The sequence below is a fragment of the Sebastes umbrosus genome, chromosome 20 (genome assembly GCF_015220745.1).
Source record: "Sebastes umbrosus isolate fSebUmb1 chromosome 20, fSebUmb1.pri, whole genome shotgun sequence".
Lineage (NCBI taxonomy): Eukaryota > Metazoa > Chordata > Actinopteri > Perciformes > Sebastidae > Sebastes > Sebastes umbrosus.
In genome coordinates, this window is record NC_051288.1 from 6,722,590 (window position 1) to 6,745,217 (window position 22,628).

General features: G+C 43.1%; 1 protein-coding gene across 1 annotated transcript in view; it reads left to right on the forward strand.

The window, feature by feature from the left end:
- cpped1 (calcineurin-like phosphoesterase domain containing 1) overlaps positions 1 to 22,628 on the forward strand; it is a 43,703-nt gene that overhangs the window by 7,939 nt on the left and 13,136 nt on the right. The window contains exons 3-5 of the mRNA XM_037755331.1: positions 12,994 to 13,166; positions 14,673 to 14,798; positions 14,958 to 15,090. Of these exons, the coding sequence (XP_037611259.1) occupies positions 12,994 to 13,166; positions 14,673 to 14,798; positions 14,958 to 15,090 (432 nt within the window). The remainder of the gene's footprint in view (positions 1 to 12,993; positions 13,167 to 14,672; positions 14,799 to 14,957; positions 15,091 to 22,628) is intronic.

The window sequence follows — 22,628 nt, forward strand, 5'->3', positions numbered from 1 at the left end:
GCAAGCCCCCAGTTTGGAGAAGCAGACTGGAGTTACCACACAGAAGCAAAGCAATGCACTGCTGTGGACGGCAGTAAAACGTATTGTAGCACCTAAAAAATCACTTTAATTGTACGCTATATTTAGAATATTTTCTCCGTTTTACCTTGCCGTGAGACAGCTATCTATGTTTCCAACGGGGAACTGAAGCCGTTATTTATGCTCTCACCAAAGTAACCAGACTCCATTGGGGATGACGCAATAACCACATACTGCAATACCGCACTATTGACAAGCCAACAGCAGGGAATGGAAGGCAATCGCCAAAACCACTATGTTCACGTTTTTCTTTTTTGAATTCTTTGCAATGGGTCACCATGTTGGAAAACACCAGCAGCGTGAGAGAGGTGCTGAGCGTCTATTCTAAACTGAGCGCTGCACGTTTGGTGTTTTTATTTCTGGTCGCTGAGAGTTGAGAAATGCTCATCTTAAAACGTTGCGTTCATCACTGTCACTTTTTTACCCAGCCGTTCAATCACAATGGAGGAAAGGCAGGACAAATACCACAAAGACCAACCGTCACATCCCACATGTACGAGTGCTGGTCCGTCCTCTCTCCCTATACGTGCTTCGGCCTTCCCTTCATCCAGAGCAAGTACTCTACCTTGTGCCGACATATTTACTCATGTGGACATTCTGTATAGCAACCAGATGCAACCAAAGCATCTCAGTTGAAAAAAAAAGGCTGTGCCTCATTGCCCTTCTGTGTTCTGCATTTAACAGAAAACACGTATTTAAATAGTTTTAAAACTCATCTTAATCATTTAATAAGCAACAATATACTTAATAATAGCCTAAAGCGTCTTCATATAGCACTAAAATCAGGATAAATAAAAAAAAATATATATAATAATAATAATACTGCAAATACTGCATAATGTGCTGTTAAGACAATCATTCTCACCGCAGGGGAAATTGCTTCACTGTGACAGCCCTAGACTTCATTAAAAAAATAAATAGTAATTTAACCTCACAGAACTCGGGAGCTGCTGGTCTAACGCTGCCTTGACCGGTTAGTTTGTTTGTGCTATTGTGTGACTTTGGTTAGTTCAGATTCACCATAGTTACACAATAGCACAAACTAACTAACCGTTTGAGGCAGCGGTAGACCAGCAATCCCTGTGTTCTCCGAGGTAAAATTACAGATTCTTTCAAGTCTGGTGGCTTTGGTGAGAGCATAGACGGATACAAACGCTTCAGTTCCAGGCGATGTAAAGCGGTGAAAATATTCTAAATATAGCGTACACTTAATCTGATACAGGGCCTTTCTTTTGGGTGTCTAAAATATATTTCGCTGCCGGCCCCGTCCACGGCACAACATTGCTTTTGTTCCGTGCGGTAACTCCTGGCTGCTTCTCCAAACTGGGGGCATGCTTACGTCATCTACTGCAGGTAATACACCTACTATGGATACGTACCTCATACAACCCCACTTCAAAACACCCGAACTATCCCTTTAACAGAAAAGGATGCGTGTGATAGACGTTGTTATACGGAATTAATATTATAGATTTGTGAGTAAGGAGAGCTTGAATATACAGAATGTAACAAGAATCTTCAGACCTCCCTCATACTGCGTCCATCGCTGCCGATTCTCAGATATGTTGTTAGCAGAAGCCGAGCGAGCTTTCTGACACTCATCAGTCTTTAAAGAGAATGGAATATGTCTGATTTATATATATATTGATTAATGTATTCTCGGCCGCCCTCCGAGACAATCCCGAACTAATTAATGCACTCTGTGAAGAACATCAGCTTTGGGATGTTTCAGAATATCTCTCACTGAGGTAGGTTTGAACATTAGCCTGCTCTGTTTCCCAGCCAGAGTCTGTAAACACTGAACTCCCCCATGACAGCAGCTGATATTTATCTTTTGAAAATGCACGGGGCTTCTGGCTGTTCTCGGGCAACTTGTGGTTGCTGTGCTCATGAGGATTTTGGCTATTGATTTGACCAGACACACTTTAAATTCCTGTCAAATTCTAAAAATCTATACAAGATAGCGGCTGGTGTGTTTTTGAGTGCTGCAGCTGGGAGGTGAAAAAGTTCTCTACCCTGTTTGTAAAGTCAAATTTGTAAACATCATACCCCCCTGTGACAGCATGCGATATCTATCTATGCAAAGCACCTGGGTGCTGTTTGCATAAAGGCAAAGATGTTGCTTTGTGAAACGGTTGCAGATGGACATTATGAGGCCTTTCTATTCAATCATTCGGGAATCATTTTGCAACAGCGAGCGAACGTTGGTTTCACTCCATCAATCTTATGCTGGGAGTTAGACGTGTTAGATGTCTTGGAACCGGGACAGCGAGCTGACGTCTTTTGCCACAGTGGCAGCTGGTTTCCCCAATTCACCAGATGCTTCCGCCGTCTAGCCAGACAAACAGATTTTCAGAATAGAACGGGGGTTTTGGGAACAGTTGGTTACCTCAAGAAATGGCTGGCCGAGTAAACCAAATAATAATTTCGCTGCTCATTTCCCACCTTGTTTGGAACCGACACGCCGTGTTTGACTCACGCCGTGTTCAATTGTGCTCCCTTCTGTCTGTCTTGTGTCTCTGTTTGGGTAGCGACAGAGATATGACGATTTATGCTAACCTGTAAACATGAGCCAAATAATTCCACTTACAAAGTAAAAGCCCTTTTTTACGCTGTAGACGATACTCAGTAGAAGACTGTGTAGCTTGGCAGGCATTAGTGGATGCTTTTTATTGATGTAACTGTAATGAAATGAGTGACTACAGCGCGGCGTTCTCGACGTCCAGCTGCCTGATTTGATAACAGGGTAAGAGGGACGGGCTGGCAGGACCCACAGCAGAGTTAATGTTCAGCAAAAAGAGCCACAAGCCGCCAAACCGATGCAAACTACCTTTGCATGACAATTAGGGAGTAGCGTGAGCTGCCTGCCTGGCCTCAAGGAATGGACACAGAGAGAGAAAAGAAGTCAGCGGGCGAACCTGTCTCTCTCTCTCTCTCTCTCCATCTCTGCATGTCGGTGTCTCTCAGTACTTCGGTTTACATGTTTGATTTAGGGCTTTCAGTCGATTAAAGTATTTAATCACGATTAATCACATGATTGTCCATAGTTAATCTTGATTAATTGCACATTTTTAATTTGTTCAAAATGTACCTTTTAAAGGGAGATTTGTCAAGTATTTAACCCTCTTGGGAGTGGGCAAATATGTTTGATTTATGCAAATGTATGTATATATTTATTATTGGAAATCAATTAACAACACAAAACAATGACAAATATTGTTCATAAACCCTCACAGGTACTGCATTCAACATAAAAAAAATATGCTTAAATCATAACATGGTAAACTGCAGCCCAACAGGCAACAACAGCTGTCAGTGTGCTGACTTGACTATGATAATCACATGCAGTTTTGGGCAAGTCATAAAGTGGGCATGTCTGTAAAGGGGAGATTCGTGGGTACCCATAGAACCCATTTTCATTCACATATCTTGAGGTCAGAGGTCAACGGACCCCTTTTGAAAATGGCCATACCAGTTTTTCCTCGCCAAAATTTGAGGTAAGATTGGAGTGTTATTTGCCCTCCTTTGCCACAAGCTAGTATGACATGGTTGGTACCGATGGATTCATTAGGTTTTTCTAGTTTCATATGAAAGCAGTATCATCACTCGAGCCCACTACGAAGAAAATAAGTGGCGTTAAAACAAATTTGCGTTAACATGTTTTTATCGCGTTAACTTTGACAACCCTAGTTTGATTGGATTGTGATGAAAGAATCTGGCCGTGACCCTGATTTGAAGTTATTTAGCAGAATATATTTTCTGTTGTATGTGGTGCAGTATGTCATCTCTAAAACGTCCTTGGCCCCTGTTTCTAAAATTTGACTCAAGGCAAACTATTCACATGCAACACAGATTTAGCTTGGCTTAGTCACAGAGCAACTCTTGCCTCCCTCTTCTCCTTTTTTTTTTTTTTTTTTTTTGGGTCATAACGTCCGCCAATTTTAGCTGCATGGCCGGCGACAGTCATGAACACTCCCGGAGCTGTCTCCCCCTATCATCTGAGAGTCTCGCTGTAGGCGTCCAAGTATCCTCATCATCTCCATGACTGCACCATTTAGACCAAAACATGGCCGCCATCCATTTCCCCCCCCCCCCTTCGTCTCACTCTGATCAGTCGCATTTATAGGTCGCGGCGGGATCTATTTCAGACGCACACTGGGACAGTAGATAGTGTAAGCACGGGGTTTAAACCGCGAGGCCCTTGGGGACCTTTAAACGCCACGGCGTCAGCCCTTGTTACTGTCAGCCCCCAACAGAACAGGTTGTGTGTGCCATCCTCATTACTCGCCATGTCCGTCACTTGCCTGGCAACGGCGCTGCTGCATCAGTAGGGAGGAGGGAAGAGGTATTATAGCCGGAGCTGCTACTTCCGTCTCTCGGCTGACATTTCCCCTTAAACTGTTTATTTACAATACAGAATGAATGGGTGGCGGCCAGGGGAAGCTGGCTGTCAACCGGCATTGTCAACACCGCTGCCTGTCGGCGACAGGAAATTGGCAACTGTATTTCTGTTCCCACGGATTGCGCTCTCTATCTCTCCTCTCCTTCGCTCTCACACTCTCCTTCTCCTTTTCTGTCTCTTTTTCCCTCTCCGTCTCTCTCTCTTTCTTGTCTGTCTGTTCTCTTTAGCAAACAGCTGCAGTCTCATGCCTCATACTTTATTTTGACAACCTTCATTTGCAAGTCTGACACCGTACACAAACACATTTATTCTCGCCTCTGATGAATCTATTTGAAGCATCCATGTGAATTAAATCTAACGCGGAGGAATCAGAAGTTCTGTTTGTTCTTGTAATTGTTCTGAAACACAAACCCTGATGGACTTCCATTTGCATCCCGTCACAGACGGTCCACGAGGTGCAATCTAGGGATGCACGATTACGGCAAAAAATTATAATCCCGATTTATTTTGATCAATATTGAGATCACGATTGTTATCACAATTATTCATTGATTTTAGGGACAACATATTTTTATTGCAATTTCACATTTAAATAAACAGAGCATTGCTTTCACTTCCATCTTGTGAAACATTCCAACCGTGAAAAACTCTAAGGGCGTTTTCATATTAGGTACGATTGATCCGTATCGTGCTTGAGTATGATTGCGTCATCATCCACATGTATTTGTTAATGTTGAGATCAGCTGTTCTGGTGGCAGAGCATCGTAAAACACACTTCATTCAAACTTCACAGAAACAAAATTAAACTCCCCCAAAACCGGAGTTCTTTCCAACAATCACTAACTCTGGTTTGGTCAAAATAAACTCTTATTTCATCGAGTTTGATGTGAAAATATGGCGGCTCTACACTCGGTTTCCCCCGCTGTGTCTCTCTCTCTCTCTCTCTGTCCCCTCTGAGCAGCTGAGCGGCTCTCATTCTTCGGAGGCACACCATTAAACTAGCTAAATGAAATAACTAACATCGCCCAACCCCATTGCCTACTATTGTCTGTATTTTAATGTACCTCTCGCCTGCCTTCCTGCTTTATCAATCATGGCCGTGGAATTCAGAGGATGACATCGGCACATGCTACGCGCATATATACAGATTTCGGAGGAGACCCTTTCACAACTACTCGCTGACTGCTAATGTTGCTCGCGTTAAATAGCGGTCAACTTCCGTGTTTTGGTACAGTTGGCTTTCACACCTGATGTGAACCGCACCGGAGTACACATGATCCGTGCCCGAGACTACCTTTTCAAGTGGATTTGGATCGACGAACCGTGCCAGAGTACGGTACGGAGCGTCTACACTAATCAAACAAACTTGATTTTGGGGTCAAGTGTACTCAGATCCGCTATAATTTACCATCGCCTCATTTTTACTGAGCAGAGTCTGAACGCACCGTAATGTAACTCACTGGAACCTCTTCAAATGGCAGACGAATGCTGTCACTGTGATTACTCTGGGCAGCAGCCATGGGAATGAATTACAATATAAGAAGTGTCTGATTAAGTTTGTTGTTCTAAATGTTTGTAAAGTTATTCCTCCACGGCTTATTCTGGAATTGTAGTTGTGACAAATTGCAGCTTTATGTCCTCTTCACTCGTGCTGAAGAACTTCCGACGACACGTGTGTGTGTGTGATGTTACTAACTGTGCCGCTGTTTGCCAATGCAAAATCACCATGTGGCGGTTGCACATGTGTGTGACCAGCAAAAAGCTTGGATATATGAGACTGCTGCAAACCGGTTTGTTAGTTTGTTTGGGAAGCGCTTAATTTAAGCAGCAGAGTTTTCTATGAGCGGGGCACGCATTTTGATGTCAATATCGCACTCGATCATGTTCATTTATTTTTGGGACGCCAAAATTGTAATCGCAATCAATATTTGATTAATTGTGCAGCCCAGTACAATCCCGCTCCCCCAAAACTAAACAATTCTTAAGTCATACTTCCTGGCCAGCGTCCTCCAGACCTCTACTGACAGAATGTTCCTTGATCCCAATTCCCCGTCTCCTCTCCAATCCAAGCCAACGCCCCCAAGAGACGCTTTCTCATCTCAAGGACTTCCTCCAATCTCGCTTCTCCCTCGCTCTCTTTCCCCTCTCTCGTGTCTTTCTCTCACTTATTTTCAAAGCTGACAAATGAAGAGGATAAAGAGCAGGGAGGCGGGGGGGCGGCGGCAGAGGGAGGAGGGGACGAGATAGAGAGCTGATTAGATTAGAGAAACATGCTGGACTTAACACTCTCCTAATGAGCACTACAAAGGATCCGAGCTCTGTCTCTGGGGGTTCGCGAGGGATGTTACGCATGATACAGCGGGGAGAAGTGTTGGAGTATGTGTGTAAAAACTCCTAAAGGTGAAGTAGAGGTTACCCTGGGACTTCCCTGTCCCCTCTCTGTAACTGTGGAAACCCGTTTAATTGGAGTTGAAGGCAGATGAAGTGGGACTCTCCATGGGATTCTGAAGCAGAGGAGAGGAGAGTATGTAGACTGCCTCGAGAGAAGTTGTTTTTGGGAAGCATTTTGGAAAAATCTTTTGGAGGGGTTTTTGGGTGAGCAGGGAGGTTCTGTGTGTGTGTTTATCTAATGGGACCATCCAGAGGCTTGTGCAGTTTTTTTTAGGGGGTTTGGGACTATCAAGGGGTGTAGAAGTTTAGAAATGTCTCCATTTCATAGTGGCCCAGGAGATGCACAGTTGAAAATGTCAGTGTGAAGAGATCCTCTGGTAAGACAACTGTGAAATGAACTGTAAATATCAGGGTGAATTCCTCCATCCATCCATTTTTTGATGGCGTATCCGAGTAATCTGGATAACTCTTACCAGGATCCAGGGGATCGCAAGACGTTCCCAAGCCAGATGGGATATGTAGTTCTCCCAGCATGCTCTGGGTTGCCCTGGGGTCTACTCGAAGTTGGAGGTGCCTGGAATACCTCTAAAGGGAGGCATCCTTAAGGCACTAGTATTAGGGGTGTCCCAATTCTCCAAATCCACAATTTGACTTTTGATTTTAACGTCACGATTCAATTTGATTTTTTTCGATTTAAACATGCCATCGTTAGACTATGGAGTCTTGATTCGTAAAGATCAACAGATCATTGGTTTTATGCCCTGACAACTGTCATTTACATTTTTAAATAATTAATAACAATAACTTATTTCTCCAGTCAATTGGGAACTAACTGCCAAACAACAAAAAGGAAGATCCACTAGATGGTAGGAGGGTACTTTAAAACAACAGCTTGAGTTTCTCAGCGTTTACGAGGTACACCCGAATGCACCGTGAAGTCCCTGTTGGCGCCCACATGCTTTGCCGCACAAAGCGACGTAGACATGCAATAGATTTTAAGTGGGAATACGGGAAGAATCTCAGATCCTGCTTTTGACTTCCAAAGGTTGAAATCGAAAGCTCATTTCGGTTGATTTTCAATTTAGAATCTAAATTGCGACACCCCTAACAAGTATACTCCGTCTGAATTGATGATGTTCATTTAGTCAATTATGGTCCCATTTAGAGTAAAATAAACCATAAAGCAGGGTATGCTTTAGGGCGTGGCTACCTTGTGATTGAAATATCGCTACCATGACGTTATCCGGTCTGGGAGTTGTCCTTGTTTTCGTTTTGCAACTTTAACCCTTTCACAGTGTGTTTTCAGTTCATGAAAGTTAATTATAACATTTTGGTTGCCTAAAAATGTCTTGTTCAGGTTGCTCCACCTCCTCGGGTCACTTCTGGTTGCAAAAAAACAAGACGGCGACAGCTAAAATGCTGAACACGATGCTTCAAAACAGCAGTCCACAAACTAATGGGTGACGTCACGGTTACTACGTCCACTCCTTATTGACAGTCTATGAAATTCATTCACATTCACACATTTTCACTGGCAGCGAAATGCTGCACTGTAGAGCCCAGCTGTCATAAAAGAGAGAGACACGCTGCAAAACTAGCAGTTTGAGGTGGCCAAAACACAGCAGAGTACAGTAAAGAAAGGAAATATAAAATATATATAAAATACGTCTGGTATGCCCAGGTACCGATCCTCAAGATCAGCTCGGGACACTTCAAGTTTTGTGGTGACAATTCACAATACACATTACAGTTTACAGTACTTGTGGTGAATTTCATCGCTCACAGGATTGGTCCAGCATGCTGTAATGTAACAAAGTGTGTGCAAGGTTGTGTGATGCGTTTAATACGACTTCATCCCGGCTACCACCTTGTCATAGACCGTAGGCCAGTGCCACATCAGCACAACCTGTCAGCGCCGGAACATTGCTTGAGTTAGTCACAAATATAGAGGTCCCCCCCCCCCCCCCCCACCTACAAGTCGAAAATACAGTTGTTTAAGTGTAGGAAATGTATGTGACAGCAAGACCCCACACATCGAGGCCTGTGTGCAGTCTTCGCTCTGGATTGAGAGGAGTGCTTACAATGTTGGACGGGCTCAAGGAGAACTTGCCAAAGTCTCCTGTCAAGGTTTGAGAATCACAGTGTTGCAATCTCATTAAATGAACAAGGCCTTTCTGTCAGAGCCCCGGAGAGAGCGGAGAGCAGCATTGTGTTTTTATTTCCGTATACCTGCTCGGTACATGGATTGCTTATTCCAGAAGAGGAAAACAGGGCGAGAAAATGTATGCATAGAAATGACATTTTCATAAAATGTTTCGTGAGCCTTCATTATGTACCCTACTTATTTATGAAATTCATTTTATTACTAGTGGCCAGAATCACCAGAGAATCACCCCACCCCTATTTATTACTCTTTTGTGCATGCTCTTTGTAAATGGTTCTCATCACAACTCCCCCTTGTATTTTACCTCTTGCCAAGCAAGTGATCATTTGCACAATGTTGTATGGCACTGTTACGATAGGTTAATGGTAAGTGAAGGAGGACTTGTCAACTGACAAATGTAACCAGATAAGAATGAATCAAGATTTATAGTGAATAAGCAGTCGAAGCTGTACAACTGCAGCCGGACATATCTAAACAAATATTAAACCGACATGTTGTCATGCCCATAACCACTCCCCATTAATCCAAAGCAGGGTGTCTTAAACGCAGATTGATGGGGTACTGTATGGTTGAGGATTGGTTTACGCTGTTTTAGTGCTGAAGGATGATTCATGGACATTGCCATGTTAAGCGGATGGCTGTCGTTGAGGGGCAGGCAGCTGGAGGTGTGAGGAAGCAGAAGGCAGCACAGCGTCCCTGCCACTCTCTGTGGCTACCAGTGCTGTTTATTTTTTTCACATTTATGTATCCAAAGAAAATAAAAAACGTGGTTACATGGTCATGTCGAGGCCCAACCTGCTTCCCACTCACTCGATTACACACGTTGACACTTGGATGGTGTCAAACGTAACATTTGTTTTTCTGTTTTTAGGCACCAACCAGCTCCAGTGGAGCAGGTGACAAGGTCCCTTCTAGATTTATCCAAGCTTGTAATACTTGTAGAGACTGACCTTAGAAATAAAAAAACAAGACAAAGTCTCCACTTGTGAATAAATAAATCAAATCTGTTTAAATCCAATTGTAACAGCGGGGTTATTTGAGAGCTAGCGGCCGCAACAATTGCCATTTCAAATAACAACCTTTGCGCCCCCTACTCTCCATCCCATTTTCATTAGTGCGGCTGCCTTTGTTTGTATATAATTGTGGCAGCGGTCAAATATTGTGATTGTGGAATAATGGGTCCACATTGTTGTGGCCTCGTCTGTCATCGTTTTCATCAAGAACTCTGCTTCAGACCGTCAGCTCACCAGAGACCAAACAAGATGTTAAGTTTTCTCAATGGATTGAATTACTCTGATGGCTTATCTATGTATTGATAATCACTGAGAACACTGTGAATAGATAAATAAGGTGTCTTACTAATGCATAACTTTAATCATTTTAATATAGTATTACAGTTTCACTTTCACTTTTCATAGCACAGAATTCGTTTCCCGGAACAAAATGACGGAAATTGATTTGTAAAAATGACATAATTACAGTATCTTTACCGTTATTATAAAGCCAAAACTAAATGCACCTTCTGCCGGAATACTCAAAAATTTGTTTAAGAAGTGTTTTGTGCATGAATTTTGTAATGATCGATTTATGCACAAAATAGTGGGCAGCCATTGCATGAATGTAATAGCTCACTCTAAGGTGTCCCGATATATCTTTTAATCGAAACATGTTATAAATCATTGTTTATAGGGCTGCACAATATATCGTGACATTGCGATGTGCACATGCGCAATAGTCACATCGCAGGATGTTCGGCAAATGAACTCAAACACGTCATGCTACAACTCTTTTGCTGCTGGATGCAAAAGGAACACTCGCATGGTTCTCGATTTCCATGACTAATCCAGTGTTTCCCATTAATTACCTACAATCTGACCGCCACAGTTTCACAATGAACTGTATATGTTTTTACACTTCTCAACGGTGGGGTCCGCGTCTGCCCGAGGGATTCAACTCATAGCTAGCAGTTAGAAACCTGGTACGGCATTCACCTGTCACTCAAAGCAGCCATGCCCTCAATATGCGTAACTTTAAACCTTACTATAAATTAAACGGGCGAGTTCTATACATATTCACCCCCCATACAGTTGTCATGAAATGGGAAATTAGCTATCGAGACCAAAACCGTTTTTTGTACCAGGCTGTAAACATGTTTATTTCTGCTGTAAAGTCGGACATTTTAACATGGAGGTCTATGGGGATTGACTCACTTTTGGAGCCAGCCTTAAGTGGCCAATAATCTCTCTTAAGTCTCTTCTCACCCGGACTTGCCGTTACCCATGGCTGTGGACTTAATGCTTGCTGTGCCCTCTCTCCTTGCGTGGAGGGACAGGGCCCCCTGCAGACTGCCCTCAGTGCGTCAGGGGGTCTGCGACGATGTCGGCCACCCACCTGACCCGTCTTGAAACCTGGACTTTGTCTCGTTTACTATACTTTGCGGGTGTGACTTTTTTGCCATGTCATCACCATTCATATCTATACAACCAACGTGTTTATGATTAAATTGTTTACAAGAGCACAAAATGATTCATCTAACCTCTTAATTTTTGCTCTCAAAGTGCACCAGATTGATGCATTTAACGTTAAAATGTAGCCTATAAAAATTTAGGGTGAATATTCCTGTATTTTTTCACATCACAATATGTATTATAGGAAAACAAATTGCAATATCAGTTTTTTTTGCAGCCCTAATTGCTTCCATATTTCATTCCCTAGTAGTAGATATTGACCAAGAGACTTGTTAGATGTACTGGCAGCTCAACAGAGTAACAAGATTTACCCTCAGGTGTCATCAGCCCATGTTGGGCAATATTTCACGACATTATTAACTGCTAGTGATAATTGTTCTTCTTGAAGTACAACGTGTTATACGTGAGGAAATTAATCTACTTTGTGTGATTGCACAGAAGCAGTTACCCTTCAAACCTGAACAGAAATGCAGTCGTATTAAAAAAAAGTGTCACGCCGAGTCTGTTTTACATAACAAAAAACAGCCTTCATGTCTCCTTTTTGTATTCCAGCGAATGTTTGCGTGTTCTATTGACAATTTGAAGTCTGACATGGCGGCTTAATTATAGAAGAGAGACAGGTGAAAGCGACGTTTTACCTTTTTATCCAAACGCGTTTTAAACTCTGCATTCTCTCGCTCTGTCATGCACAAGATGTTCTGTCGGGAAAAAGGCTCTTATGTAATGAGTCCTATCCAAACATCCAAGGAAACGTTTGCTCCAGAAGTAGGCCAGTAAAATAATTACTCAGATGAATAGAAAGGAAAAGAGAGGAGAAGAGGGAGACGAAGGAATAACTTCAGAGAAATGGCTGATAGGTTTGTTTGATATACGTTCTAAATTATAAATAGGCTTGAGTCTCGCCCGTCCTCTGTCCTTTACCTACACTGGGACTGAATTCTCTTCTCCTTTAGCGCATTACTCCCGATCTTAACACAAATGACCACATGGTATAGATCTCGTAAAACCTATAGCCTCGTGCATCTTGGACCGGTGAATCTGACAAGTGCTCCGCATAGCACTCAACTCAGCAGAAAGGTTGGGTTTGCCGCGTGGACCTGGGGAGGCTTCCACCAGAACTCATCATGCCAGTAACCATGGTGATATGAAGTCGAGCTGTACAGACTATTGATCATTCCCTGAGCTGTCATCGTTATCATCCAAATAATCCCCCTTCCCTCAGGCGCCTCTCACCTGTAGTACCCTTCACACTCCCATTCTGACAGTTTTCATCAACATTCATATCAATTCCTCCCTCTCTGACTCGTTTTTTATCTTGTCCAGGCAATGTGTTGTTATCAATATTAATAATCAAGTATTGATTTGTATGATCCAAGTCAACGCTGTTTGGTTTTTCTTTGTGGATGTCTGTAACCACCGCTTAATTTGACGCAAGGACATCGAGGCGTTTTTCACCTTGTGACAATGAGTTCCTCTTTCCCCCCCCCCAGACACCCCATTCAGAGAAGGTCAAGAGCAAGACCTGAAGGCGGCCTTGAAGGGGACAGATCCCTCCATCCCGCTGGTGTTTGTCAGCGGGAATCACGACGTGGGCAACACCCCCACCACAAGGACGGTGGAGCAGTACTGCAGTGCTTGGGGGAATGACTATTTCAGCTTCTGGGTAAGCAGAGACCTTAGAATGTTTAATTAGTAAACATAGTAGTAGTGGCACAAATATGCCCAAGGGCTCTTACCTACACACGCATACATGTTTGCCTTGAGCATGCCCACTCCCTGCTCACAGGACTACGGTGCACAACAGCACAGGGCCAAGTAACCTCCACACACCATACTATGTTGCAGTTAGTGTTGATTCTTTTGGTATGTGACATTAACCACATTTTGGTTCTGTTCTGCAATGTGCATATCATGGACAGCATACATTATTTTTATTCAAAGGGTTATTTAGTTTTCTACTTCCATAAAGTTAGGGGACTCGCAAGAGACAGATTTAAAAAAAAAAAAACATTGATCAAAATTAAAGCAAGATATCCTGACTTTTAGTCTTGAGAATGGGTCAAGCTTCAAAAACATCCTACATTTCCCATAATGCAACTCAATAGCATCTTACATTCAATCCCCCAGGAAGTGCGCCGGTCGTTGATCCCAACTTTCGTAGTGTCCAAACGGCGGTACTGCAACTTCCGTGTCAGTCACGTGATGCCTTTGGGCCCAAAAATACTTTTTCCCTTAGACTTACATTGGGAAAGAGACGTCTGTAACTCAGCGGATCATTTATTTGAGGTGAATCAACTCTTTTCAATTACGTTTTGAAAAGTTGTAAAATGCACTAATAGCCGAATCCAGAGTTATTTCCCTTCCTCCGTTCATGTGAATGAGACCCAGACCGAGGCTGGAGCGCCAAGCCGTGATGACGGCATGAACTTGGGACCCCGTGACCGAGTCATTTGACAGAGCGGACGCTACTGAGCATGTTCCAGCAAGATCCGGGTACTTTTCCAGACGGAAGTCGAGCCATTTAGGCTTCATGCGCCACTGAGCAACTTTCAAAGGAATGAACGGGGCGACGCCTCCAACGCTGTATCCAGTTCTCTTTACACATCCACGGTTACATTAGACCCTCCCTGCCTGGTAAATACCATAGACTGTATATAAAGATGGACGACATGACAGCTCCCCAAATGTGAAGCCAAAACATCTCGATCACCCAAACGCCGCCCCCTCCATGTTAGTGGATCATTTTTCATGAAATCATGGTTGACACTTGACTGACATGACTTAACATCCGCTCAGCATTCACATGCAGGCCCACTTCCATGTATACAGGGTCCTTTTACATATTTCTAACCACTTGAACAAACCTTAAATGCCGTAAGCCCCCCTCGACTCCAGGTCCCTGCTCACATGCTCACTTTGCCCATGTGATAATTCGTGGAGAAGCAGTAGTAGTTGAATTTTTAAAATAAGATGATTTGTCATCGATCTTCTGTGCGGAGGTTAGGAATTAGTACAGGGAAAAAAAAGTAGGAATAGAAATGTATAGATAGTAGAAAATGCACTATAAAAGAAGGTCTTTGTATATAGGTTGTTGTTATTGTTTGAAAAATGAAAGAACTGTAGGTAACCTCTGTGTCTCTTCTCTTCTTCTTCTCTCCTGTTGTCTCAGGTGGGTGGAGTCTTCTGCCTGGTTCTGAACTCCCAGTTGTTCTACGACGGCTCGTCCTGCCCTCTGATGAAGGAGGCCCAGGAGACGTGGCTAGAGGAGCAGCTGAGCAGAGCCTCCTCCTCAACGGTACAATCCCATCACTCACATGACTCTATTCTCGTCTGATTTATGAAGGCGTTCATCTAGATATTGTCTTCCGTCTGCCTTCTCGAAAGCCATTTGACACAACAATTGAATTTTGGAGATCGGTGATGAACCGATTCCCTCACATGTGTCTCTGTTCAGGAACCCAAACCCAAACACATCCTGGTGTTCCAGCACATTCCTCTGTACCTAAAGAGCCCCGATGAGGACGACGACTACTTCAACCTGCAGAGGGGAGTCAGACAAATCCTGCTGGACAGATTCAAGAAGGCAGGTAGGACAGCAGGGCTCGTTATATACCTTTTTCCTCTAGTTACTGTGTTTTTATGCGGACAAACTTGAGCAGAAGAGAGTCCAGTATTGCTCACGGGCACTTCAACATGACAGACAGTATGCGTCGTCTCTTCTAACTACTAGGTCTTGTCAGTCCAGATTAGTGTATATCTTATTTTTGGCTCTAACTTTGAGTTAGAAGTCACAAAAGAGATAAAGCCGAGTTGTATTGTTTTGAAAGTCAAGCAGCTTCCAAAACCATAAAATATCAGCAGTATTTTCCATAAAGATGGATTTACTTCACTGTGAAGTGGTCTTAAATTTCTTGTTTTAATACCTCTGAGCTAATGTTCCCGTTAAACCTGCTCGTTTCTAGCATATCTAACTGAAGCACTGTTAAGATCCCAGCCCGGAGGATTAATACGCCATTAGCCAGAACCGCAGGAGGAGCTCCTGGCACACACACACACACTCAACACGGGCATAATTGAATTAATGAATGCATTCACTCCCTATAAGAGGAATAATTCCATAATCAAAATCCATTGTTGTCGGCTTAGAAGAGTCTGATACAAGGGTATCGGGCCGGGAGACTCTCACAAGGACAATACGTCTTTAAGAAAGCACTCATCGCACTATCCGGCCACTTCCAACTGATTGACAGGACAGCTCACACGGACACGTGTCATGCTTCTCAATCATGCATCAAGGTGACTGTCGGGGGATGGTATTAATTACATTATCCAGCGTTTATTTAACCACGTTGGCCTGTTTCTGTCTGATGACCTCTCTCCCTTATAATTGAAGGCTTCTCTAAGGACGGTGACACACCAAGCCGACATCAAAGAACTAGCGGCGACGAAGGCAACCAGCTGCGTCGCCTCACGTCGCCTTTGTCTTGGCCAAAAAGTTACATGCAAACACACGCACAGACTACAGCCGACGGCCAACTACCGCGTACGTTCTTCGCCTGTGTTAGAGGAAATAACTCTTCACACCAGCAGGTGGCGGTAGTCTGTATTCGTCATTCAAAAAGGGAAACCAGAAGACCGAGTACTGCGGATATACAAGCAGTTGTTAGGATACGTACATGAAACAAAGTGGCGTTTGTCGACCATCTTCACACCACTCAGCTTCATTCCAGATGGCAATGTCGTTGTGAACATATCCTTGTATTGGAATGATCAGATGAGATGATGATGATGAAAAATGAGAAGAGCCTCCTGTGTTTTTCCTCTAGACTTTACTCGTCGGCTTGCTTTCCTCACTTTCGTTTCTCTTCTCGTGCACTGATTTATTTAAGCTGAACAGCCATTCAGAGTGATTTCTCTCACCGATGTGTCACCTCCGATTCAACATGCTCAATTGGCCGAAAGACCTCCAACACGGGCAGACTAGAGCCGATGGTGCGAGACACACCAAAAAATACTGGGCTGACAGAAGTTCAACGACTCCCCCAAACTGTCCGATCCGTCGGCTTGGTGTGTCAGGGCCCCAAGGCGGTGGTTCCCAATCTGGGGGTCCGGGCCCCCTTAGGGGGGTGCCAAATACCACAGGGGGTGCGCCAGCATTTGTCTGCTCTGAGGTTGTCAAAATTAGATTTGCTCATGTATAACTAAAATCATAATAACACACTTACTGGCTAATCTATTCAAAAGTCTGTATATAAAACTATTTAAAAAGGTATATTTCTTGACTACTTAGTAGCAAAATCTAACAAATCATTCAGCTTCAATCCATTTGTTGGCGTTTAGCCTTTCAAAAACAACATTTTCACTCTGGTCAAAAACTCTCGCGCTTGAAGCGCACAAAGTGAGGCACGTCGCTGTATTAACGGGGCGGTTTAGCAGCAATCTAACAACACCATAAATTTCATGTATTTAACCACAATAAGAAAAAAAATCTATTTTGGCTCTAACTAGGGATGTCCATAATTAACTGTTAACCGACATTAAGCATTTTAACCGATTAACGCTATCGGTTAACGGTTAATAAATCGGTTAACGAGGGTCGGTTATCGGTTAAGACATTTTTACAAAATGAGCATCCCTATCTCTAACTCTAACATAGTAAATTAATTAAGTTGTTACAAAAATCATAAGCATTAGCAGCTTAGCAAATCCGTCAAGACATCATCACTTTAGGTATGTTGACAAAACTGACGAGTTCGATTCATTTAAGAAAGTTGATTTAATAAAAAAAAAGAAAACATTCAATACACAAAATCTCTTTATTCAAATTGAGGATTTTGTTCGAGGATTTGTAATTTTTTTTGGGTGATGACAATGGGGGGCTTTTCTTCCATACAAGTAGGGAGGGTTTTTATAAGATACAAGTTAATAGGTTGGTAATCACTGCCTTAAAGGAACACTGGTTAAAGATTTAAAGGGCAACCCATATAGGCTTTTCATACACAGGAAATAATGGGTATTACTGTATGTGCAGAACATGCTATATGCGCAAGTGTCCTTTCTCATCCACACTCTTGTTCACACGTCCTGCCCGCAATTATAAATTCAGACTACATACAGGGCATGTACTGCATGACTATATACGTAGTGCATGTATGTGGTTATTAATAATTGATGACAGACATGCGGTTGCTCGATGTAAAGCAGCGTACGCTACATGACTTTCTCATGTTTCTGTGCACATATGTGTAAGTACAATATGTGGTGCTTCTGCGAGAGAAGGGTCGTGATTTATCATGTCACGTTTTACTCGTCCTCTCGGTCCGGTCCTGTCCCATACATAACAATGGGCTCAGGCATAAATGTCAAGCTCTGTCGCTTGAATTTATCTGGAAATTTCTACTGCTCGGATAGCAATGTTAACAATCATTTTGCAGTGTTTATAAAGATTCATAGTGATTAAGATCATAGGAAATCCAAAGTTCCAAATGACAATTACAAAAAAAGGCTATGAAATATGGCGCAGCTTTGTCATTGTTAATAGCTCTTGATAAGTCAGATAAATGTGCTAAATCTAAAACAAAAATTTGATGACTTGACATAAGGAATCAAAGCAGTTATTATTGAATTATACAGCCTTTGTCTCTTTGTTCTTTCTGCTCTCCTCGGATCCCCCCAGATTTCTCTTTCCTTCTGCTCTCTCTCCTTCATCTCCTGAGTGTCTCAGTTTCTGATGCTGTACGATCTGTACTCTGAATCTGCCGTAGTATGTCCTGGAGGCACGCTGACTGTAATCATCCTTGTGCTTTGTGTCCGTTCATCATAGAGCTGCTACTGTACATTTGTACCAAATGTTGTTCAGAAAACTATTTTTGATTTTTGGTAGGGGCTGTCAAGCGATTTAAAATATTTAATTGCGATTGATCGCAAATTAATTGCACATTTTTCACCTCTTCCAAATGTACCTTAAAGGGAGATTTGTCAAGTATTTAATACTCTTATCAACATGGGAGTGGGCAAATATGCTTGCTTTATGCAAATGTATGTATATATTTATTATTGGAAATGAATTAATAACACAAAACAATGACAAATATTGTCCAGAAACCCTCACAGGTACTGCATTTAGCATAAAACATATGCTCAAATCAACTGCTGTCAGTGTGTCAGTGTGCTGACTTGACTATGACTTGCCCCAAAACTGCATGTGTTTATCATAAGGTGGGCATGTCTGTAAAGGGGAGACTCGTGGGTACCCATAGAACCCATTGTAATTCACATATCTTGAGGTCAGAGGTCAAGGGACCTTTTCTTTGAAAATGGCCATGCCAGTTTTTCCCTGCCAAAATTTAGCTTTAGCAAGTTTTAGTCTCCTTTTGCGAAAAGCAAGTATGACATGGTTGGTATAAATAGATTATGTTTTTTCTAGTTTCATATGAAACCAGTATCTTCACTCTAGCTTTAAAACTTAGCCCGCTACAACCTATGACAGATCGATTGCATTAATGTGTTAAAGAAATTAGTGACGTTAGAAGGAATTTATGTTAACGCGTTATTATCGCGTTAAAGGGACTATTTGTAACTTTCAGAAATGCTTGTTAACAGCGACACCTGTGGCCGTGAAATCAACGAAAGTCAGCGTCGGGCTCGTGCTTGCTCGCTCTAAATATACCTGAACGAGCATCGCTCAAAACAGTGAGGCGACACACGTCAGCTAATACCACAATATCACTCTATATTTCACCTGCTTGGCAGTAATGTTAGCTGACCAGACGAAGGTCTCTCCATGAATCACTGCTGATCATAGTGTTGGCTTTTCCTGCTTCAGCAAAAGCGGTTCGGTGCCGGGGCTGAAGCAGGAAGAGAAACGTTATCGCCTCCCGACTGCGCCCGGAGGGAGACACCGGCACCCGGTCGGAGGCGATAACGTTTCTCGCTGCGGAACCCCGTCACTTCACAAGACACGGAAAACCTCTGTTGGTCTGGAGGAGCTGCAGCATTTATTTCTGCACAAACGTCCACTGTACATTCACTAGATATTCTCAGAGCTAAACTAACTCTTCTACAGTGTGGAGTGAGCGCGCATTCACGTCTAGAGGTGGAGCGAGACAGCGAGAACGCGCACTGTGTGAGTGAAGGCAAGCAGGCAGAGGAGCAGTGACTCCGGCCACACGCAAGCGCGCATATGCGAGCGCGCATGGGATCCCGACCCGGTACATTTATACGCTTAAAAAGTTACAAACAGTCCCTTTAACTTTGACAGTCTTAAAAAATACGTAATGGAAATAAGATTCATTGGAAAGTATTCACCAGAAGTAAAAAAACTTCACATAAAACTAAATGTAAACACTGATTTTCTTATTTTTTAAATGTTCACCACAACATGACGGAATTGTAGGAACTTCTATGAAGTAGGAGTTCCCCGCAGGGCAAACAGGCGCCTGGTAAAAATATCCCAGTGGACATACTGCAAGCTTCTTTGTGGAGGAAACAATCAAAACGAGCGAGGAATTGAAGAAATTGAAATGTTATTTGCTGCATATTGAAGAAACAAGAGCGCCAGGGCAAGTGTGTTATTTGTCTTCCTTGTCTGTGCGGCGAGGGGCTGAGTTTCCTCTCATCCGTGGTAAATGATGTCTCTTCTGGACATACATACGTCTATGGTAATTTTTCTCCCCCCCTATTTGCATTGCGTTATTCACGCATCATCTCTCCTCCCATGTCTGTCCGTCCTCACCGCTGCACCCTGTGATCCGAAGCCTCCAGATGTGCTCTGGTGATCATTACTGTCATTACAGCAAAGGCCAGCGTCATTAACCTCTCGCACACACACACACACACACTTCTGTTTCAGTCCCGCTCTCAAAAAGATTCAAGTCCACACCCGGAATAGTTAAGCATTGGCACAGATGACGCGTGAATGTCATTTTTCTACTGAGATTTCCATTAAGTACGCGGTTGACAAGGATAAGTCTCTATCTGTGTCTGTGCTACCAGCTCTCACATCCTTTTTTCCTTCGGAGACAAATGCAGTTATATCAACAGTTGACGGATTACGGGTTTTATTGTGTAGAAAAGAATTTAGTTTCAAGATCCCTTAAAGGAACGCCGGAAAGCTCTTTATGATACTTTAACAGTGTTTCTTTGTACTAATAACACATGGAGGTTGTTCAAAAAAAACTCTTCAAGGATCTTTCTTCTTAGTTGGCTGCCTCAAAGTTCTTCTAATTGGTACTTATTTTAGCAAAAAGGAAAACAGCAGTCTGGCAAGAACAAAGAGGTAAAAATCTGGACGTCTTTCCTCGTCCTTTGTCTCTGTAATTCAAAATTCTACAAAAAGCGGGCCGTTGAAATGGAATCGCTGGATGTAACACAAACGTGTCTCTGGCATCAAATCAATCCTCGCATTAAGAAAAGTACGCTCCGCTGTGTGTAACTGAGCTCTTCTCGACCACTCAGAGGTGTCTTTGTGTGGCGTCAGTTGACTTACAGCATGCCGGGGATTTGGCTCAGCATTTGTGAGGTTGTTATAGCTGCTTTCTGCCGCCGCCGCCGCCCCCACCAACCACTCCGGGGACATACAGTATGATGGAAATAGAGAGCGTAGTCCCCGGCAGACAAAAGAAATTTAATTGATTTTTCCTCACGGAGGTATTTTTTATTTCTCTCCCCTACTCCTTCTCATGTGTGTCGGGAGATGTTTGAGTAATTGTTTATTTTATACATGTCCTTGTATGCATTTTTGCATATAAATCGCATTGGTGCATTTTTTCTATGCATGATATATCAGTATCTATATGTTATCTCGACAGCACAGCCGCACATGGGGAAAGGTGCGACACCAATTAGTCTTCCAGTGGCTCATCAGAGCGAGCGGTTCCACCCTGGGAACTGTTGACTGCATTCCAGCTCATATTAATGATGCACTGTCTCTGCGTGATGACCCCCTCTCGGGCAACTAAAGTACCGTGCTTTCCCCCTTTTTTTTTTTTTAATTGCACAAGCAATTACCCCGGTTTCTGATGTGACAGTGATTCGGTTGATATTAAATATTGCCTTTAATTGTGCACTCGCTCCGTGCATTTAATATCTTTTGAGTTGAAACGGAGCACGTGATTGGAAAAAGGGCATGTTTTTTCAAACGGCTCAAATAAGTCTGATTCGTTGGTTGCTTTGCAAACTGTTATGACAACCGGTAAACAAGACAACTTGTTGCTTGGTAGAACTTTTCAGTCAGTACAATACTGTCAGTTTTGTTGGTAACAATCATGCAAAAGCCCTAAACACCCCGGAGGAAGTTCTTTACTCTTCTTGTTATGGGTACACCTGTGCTTCCTCGTCACTGTCATACTCGTAATCATAGTAAATAATGCTCTCTCTTCGCCCCTACTCTACCTATGCCAATTTTTCAGTGCACGAACGCAACTCAGCCAGCAGTCAGTTACCGCGAGCGGAGGAAGAAAGACGTGCAAAAAAAAAATCGTAGGTCGCTTGCTTGTTGCGGATGTTGAATTTAGAGAGAGCGGGCCTTACGTGCATCCAGAATCTCTTCAGAGAAGATTGAATTCCCATCGCTGGAGACTGGTGTCTCCTTTCCGAGAGGAGTGGAGTAGCAGAAATCCCAGCAGTGCTCTCAGCCTCTCCTATCCTCTCAGATGGAGTACTGTAATTAGATTTCTTTCCACCTCCTCCTCCTGAAAGGTTTATATCCTGCATTCAGAATACCTTCAGCGCACATATAAACAAGGCAGAATGAACGCACGCACAGATATACATACTGTACACACTTGCTCCCTCGCTGCCTCCAAATCCTGTATGCTGTATGTACAGAAAAAAAGCAAGCGTACAGCTGAGAAATTCATTGGAATTCCCAACATCGCTTGCGGCTGTAGAGTTGTACATATACAGTAGCTAATTAGAGGCAAAGATAAGCCTCTCCGTCTCTCGCCTCTCTTGTCTCTCACTCTTTCTCTCTCTCTCTTGCCGCCGGTTGTCTTTATCAGCGAGGGGCCGACTCTGTTCAAAACCGAAGACACATTTATCACCCACTGGGGATTTGATAAGAGGCCACGGTTAAGCCTTTAACCCCATTGTTTTAATGATGAGGCTGAATAATGCTTTCTCTTTA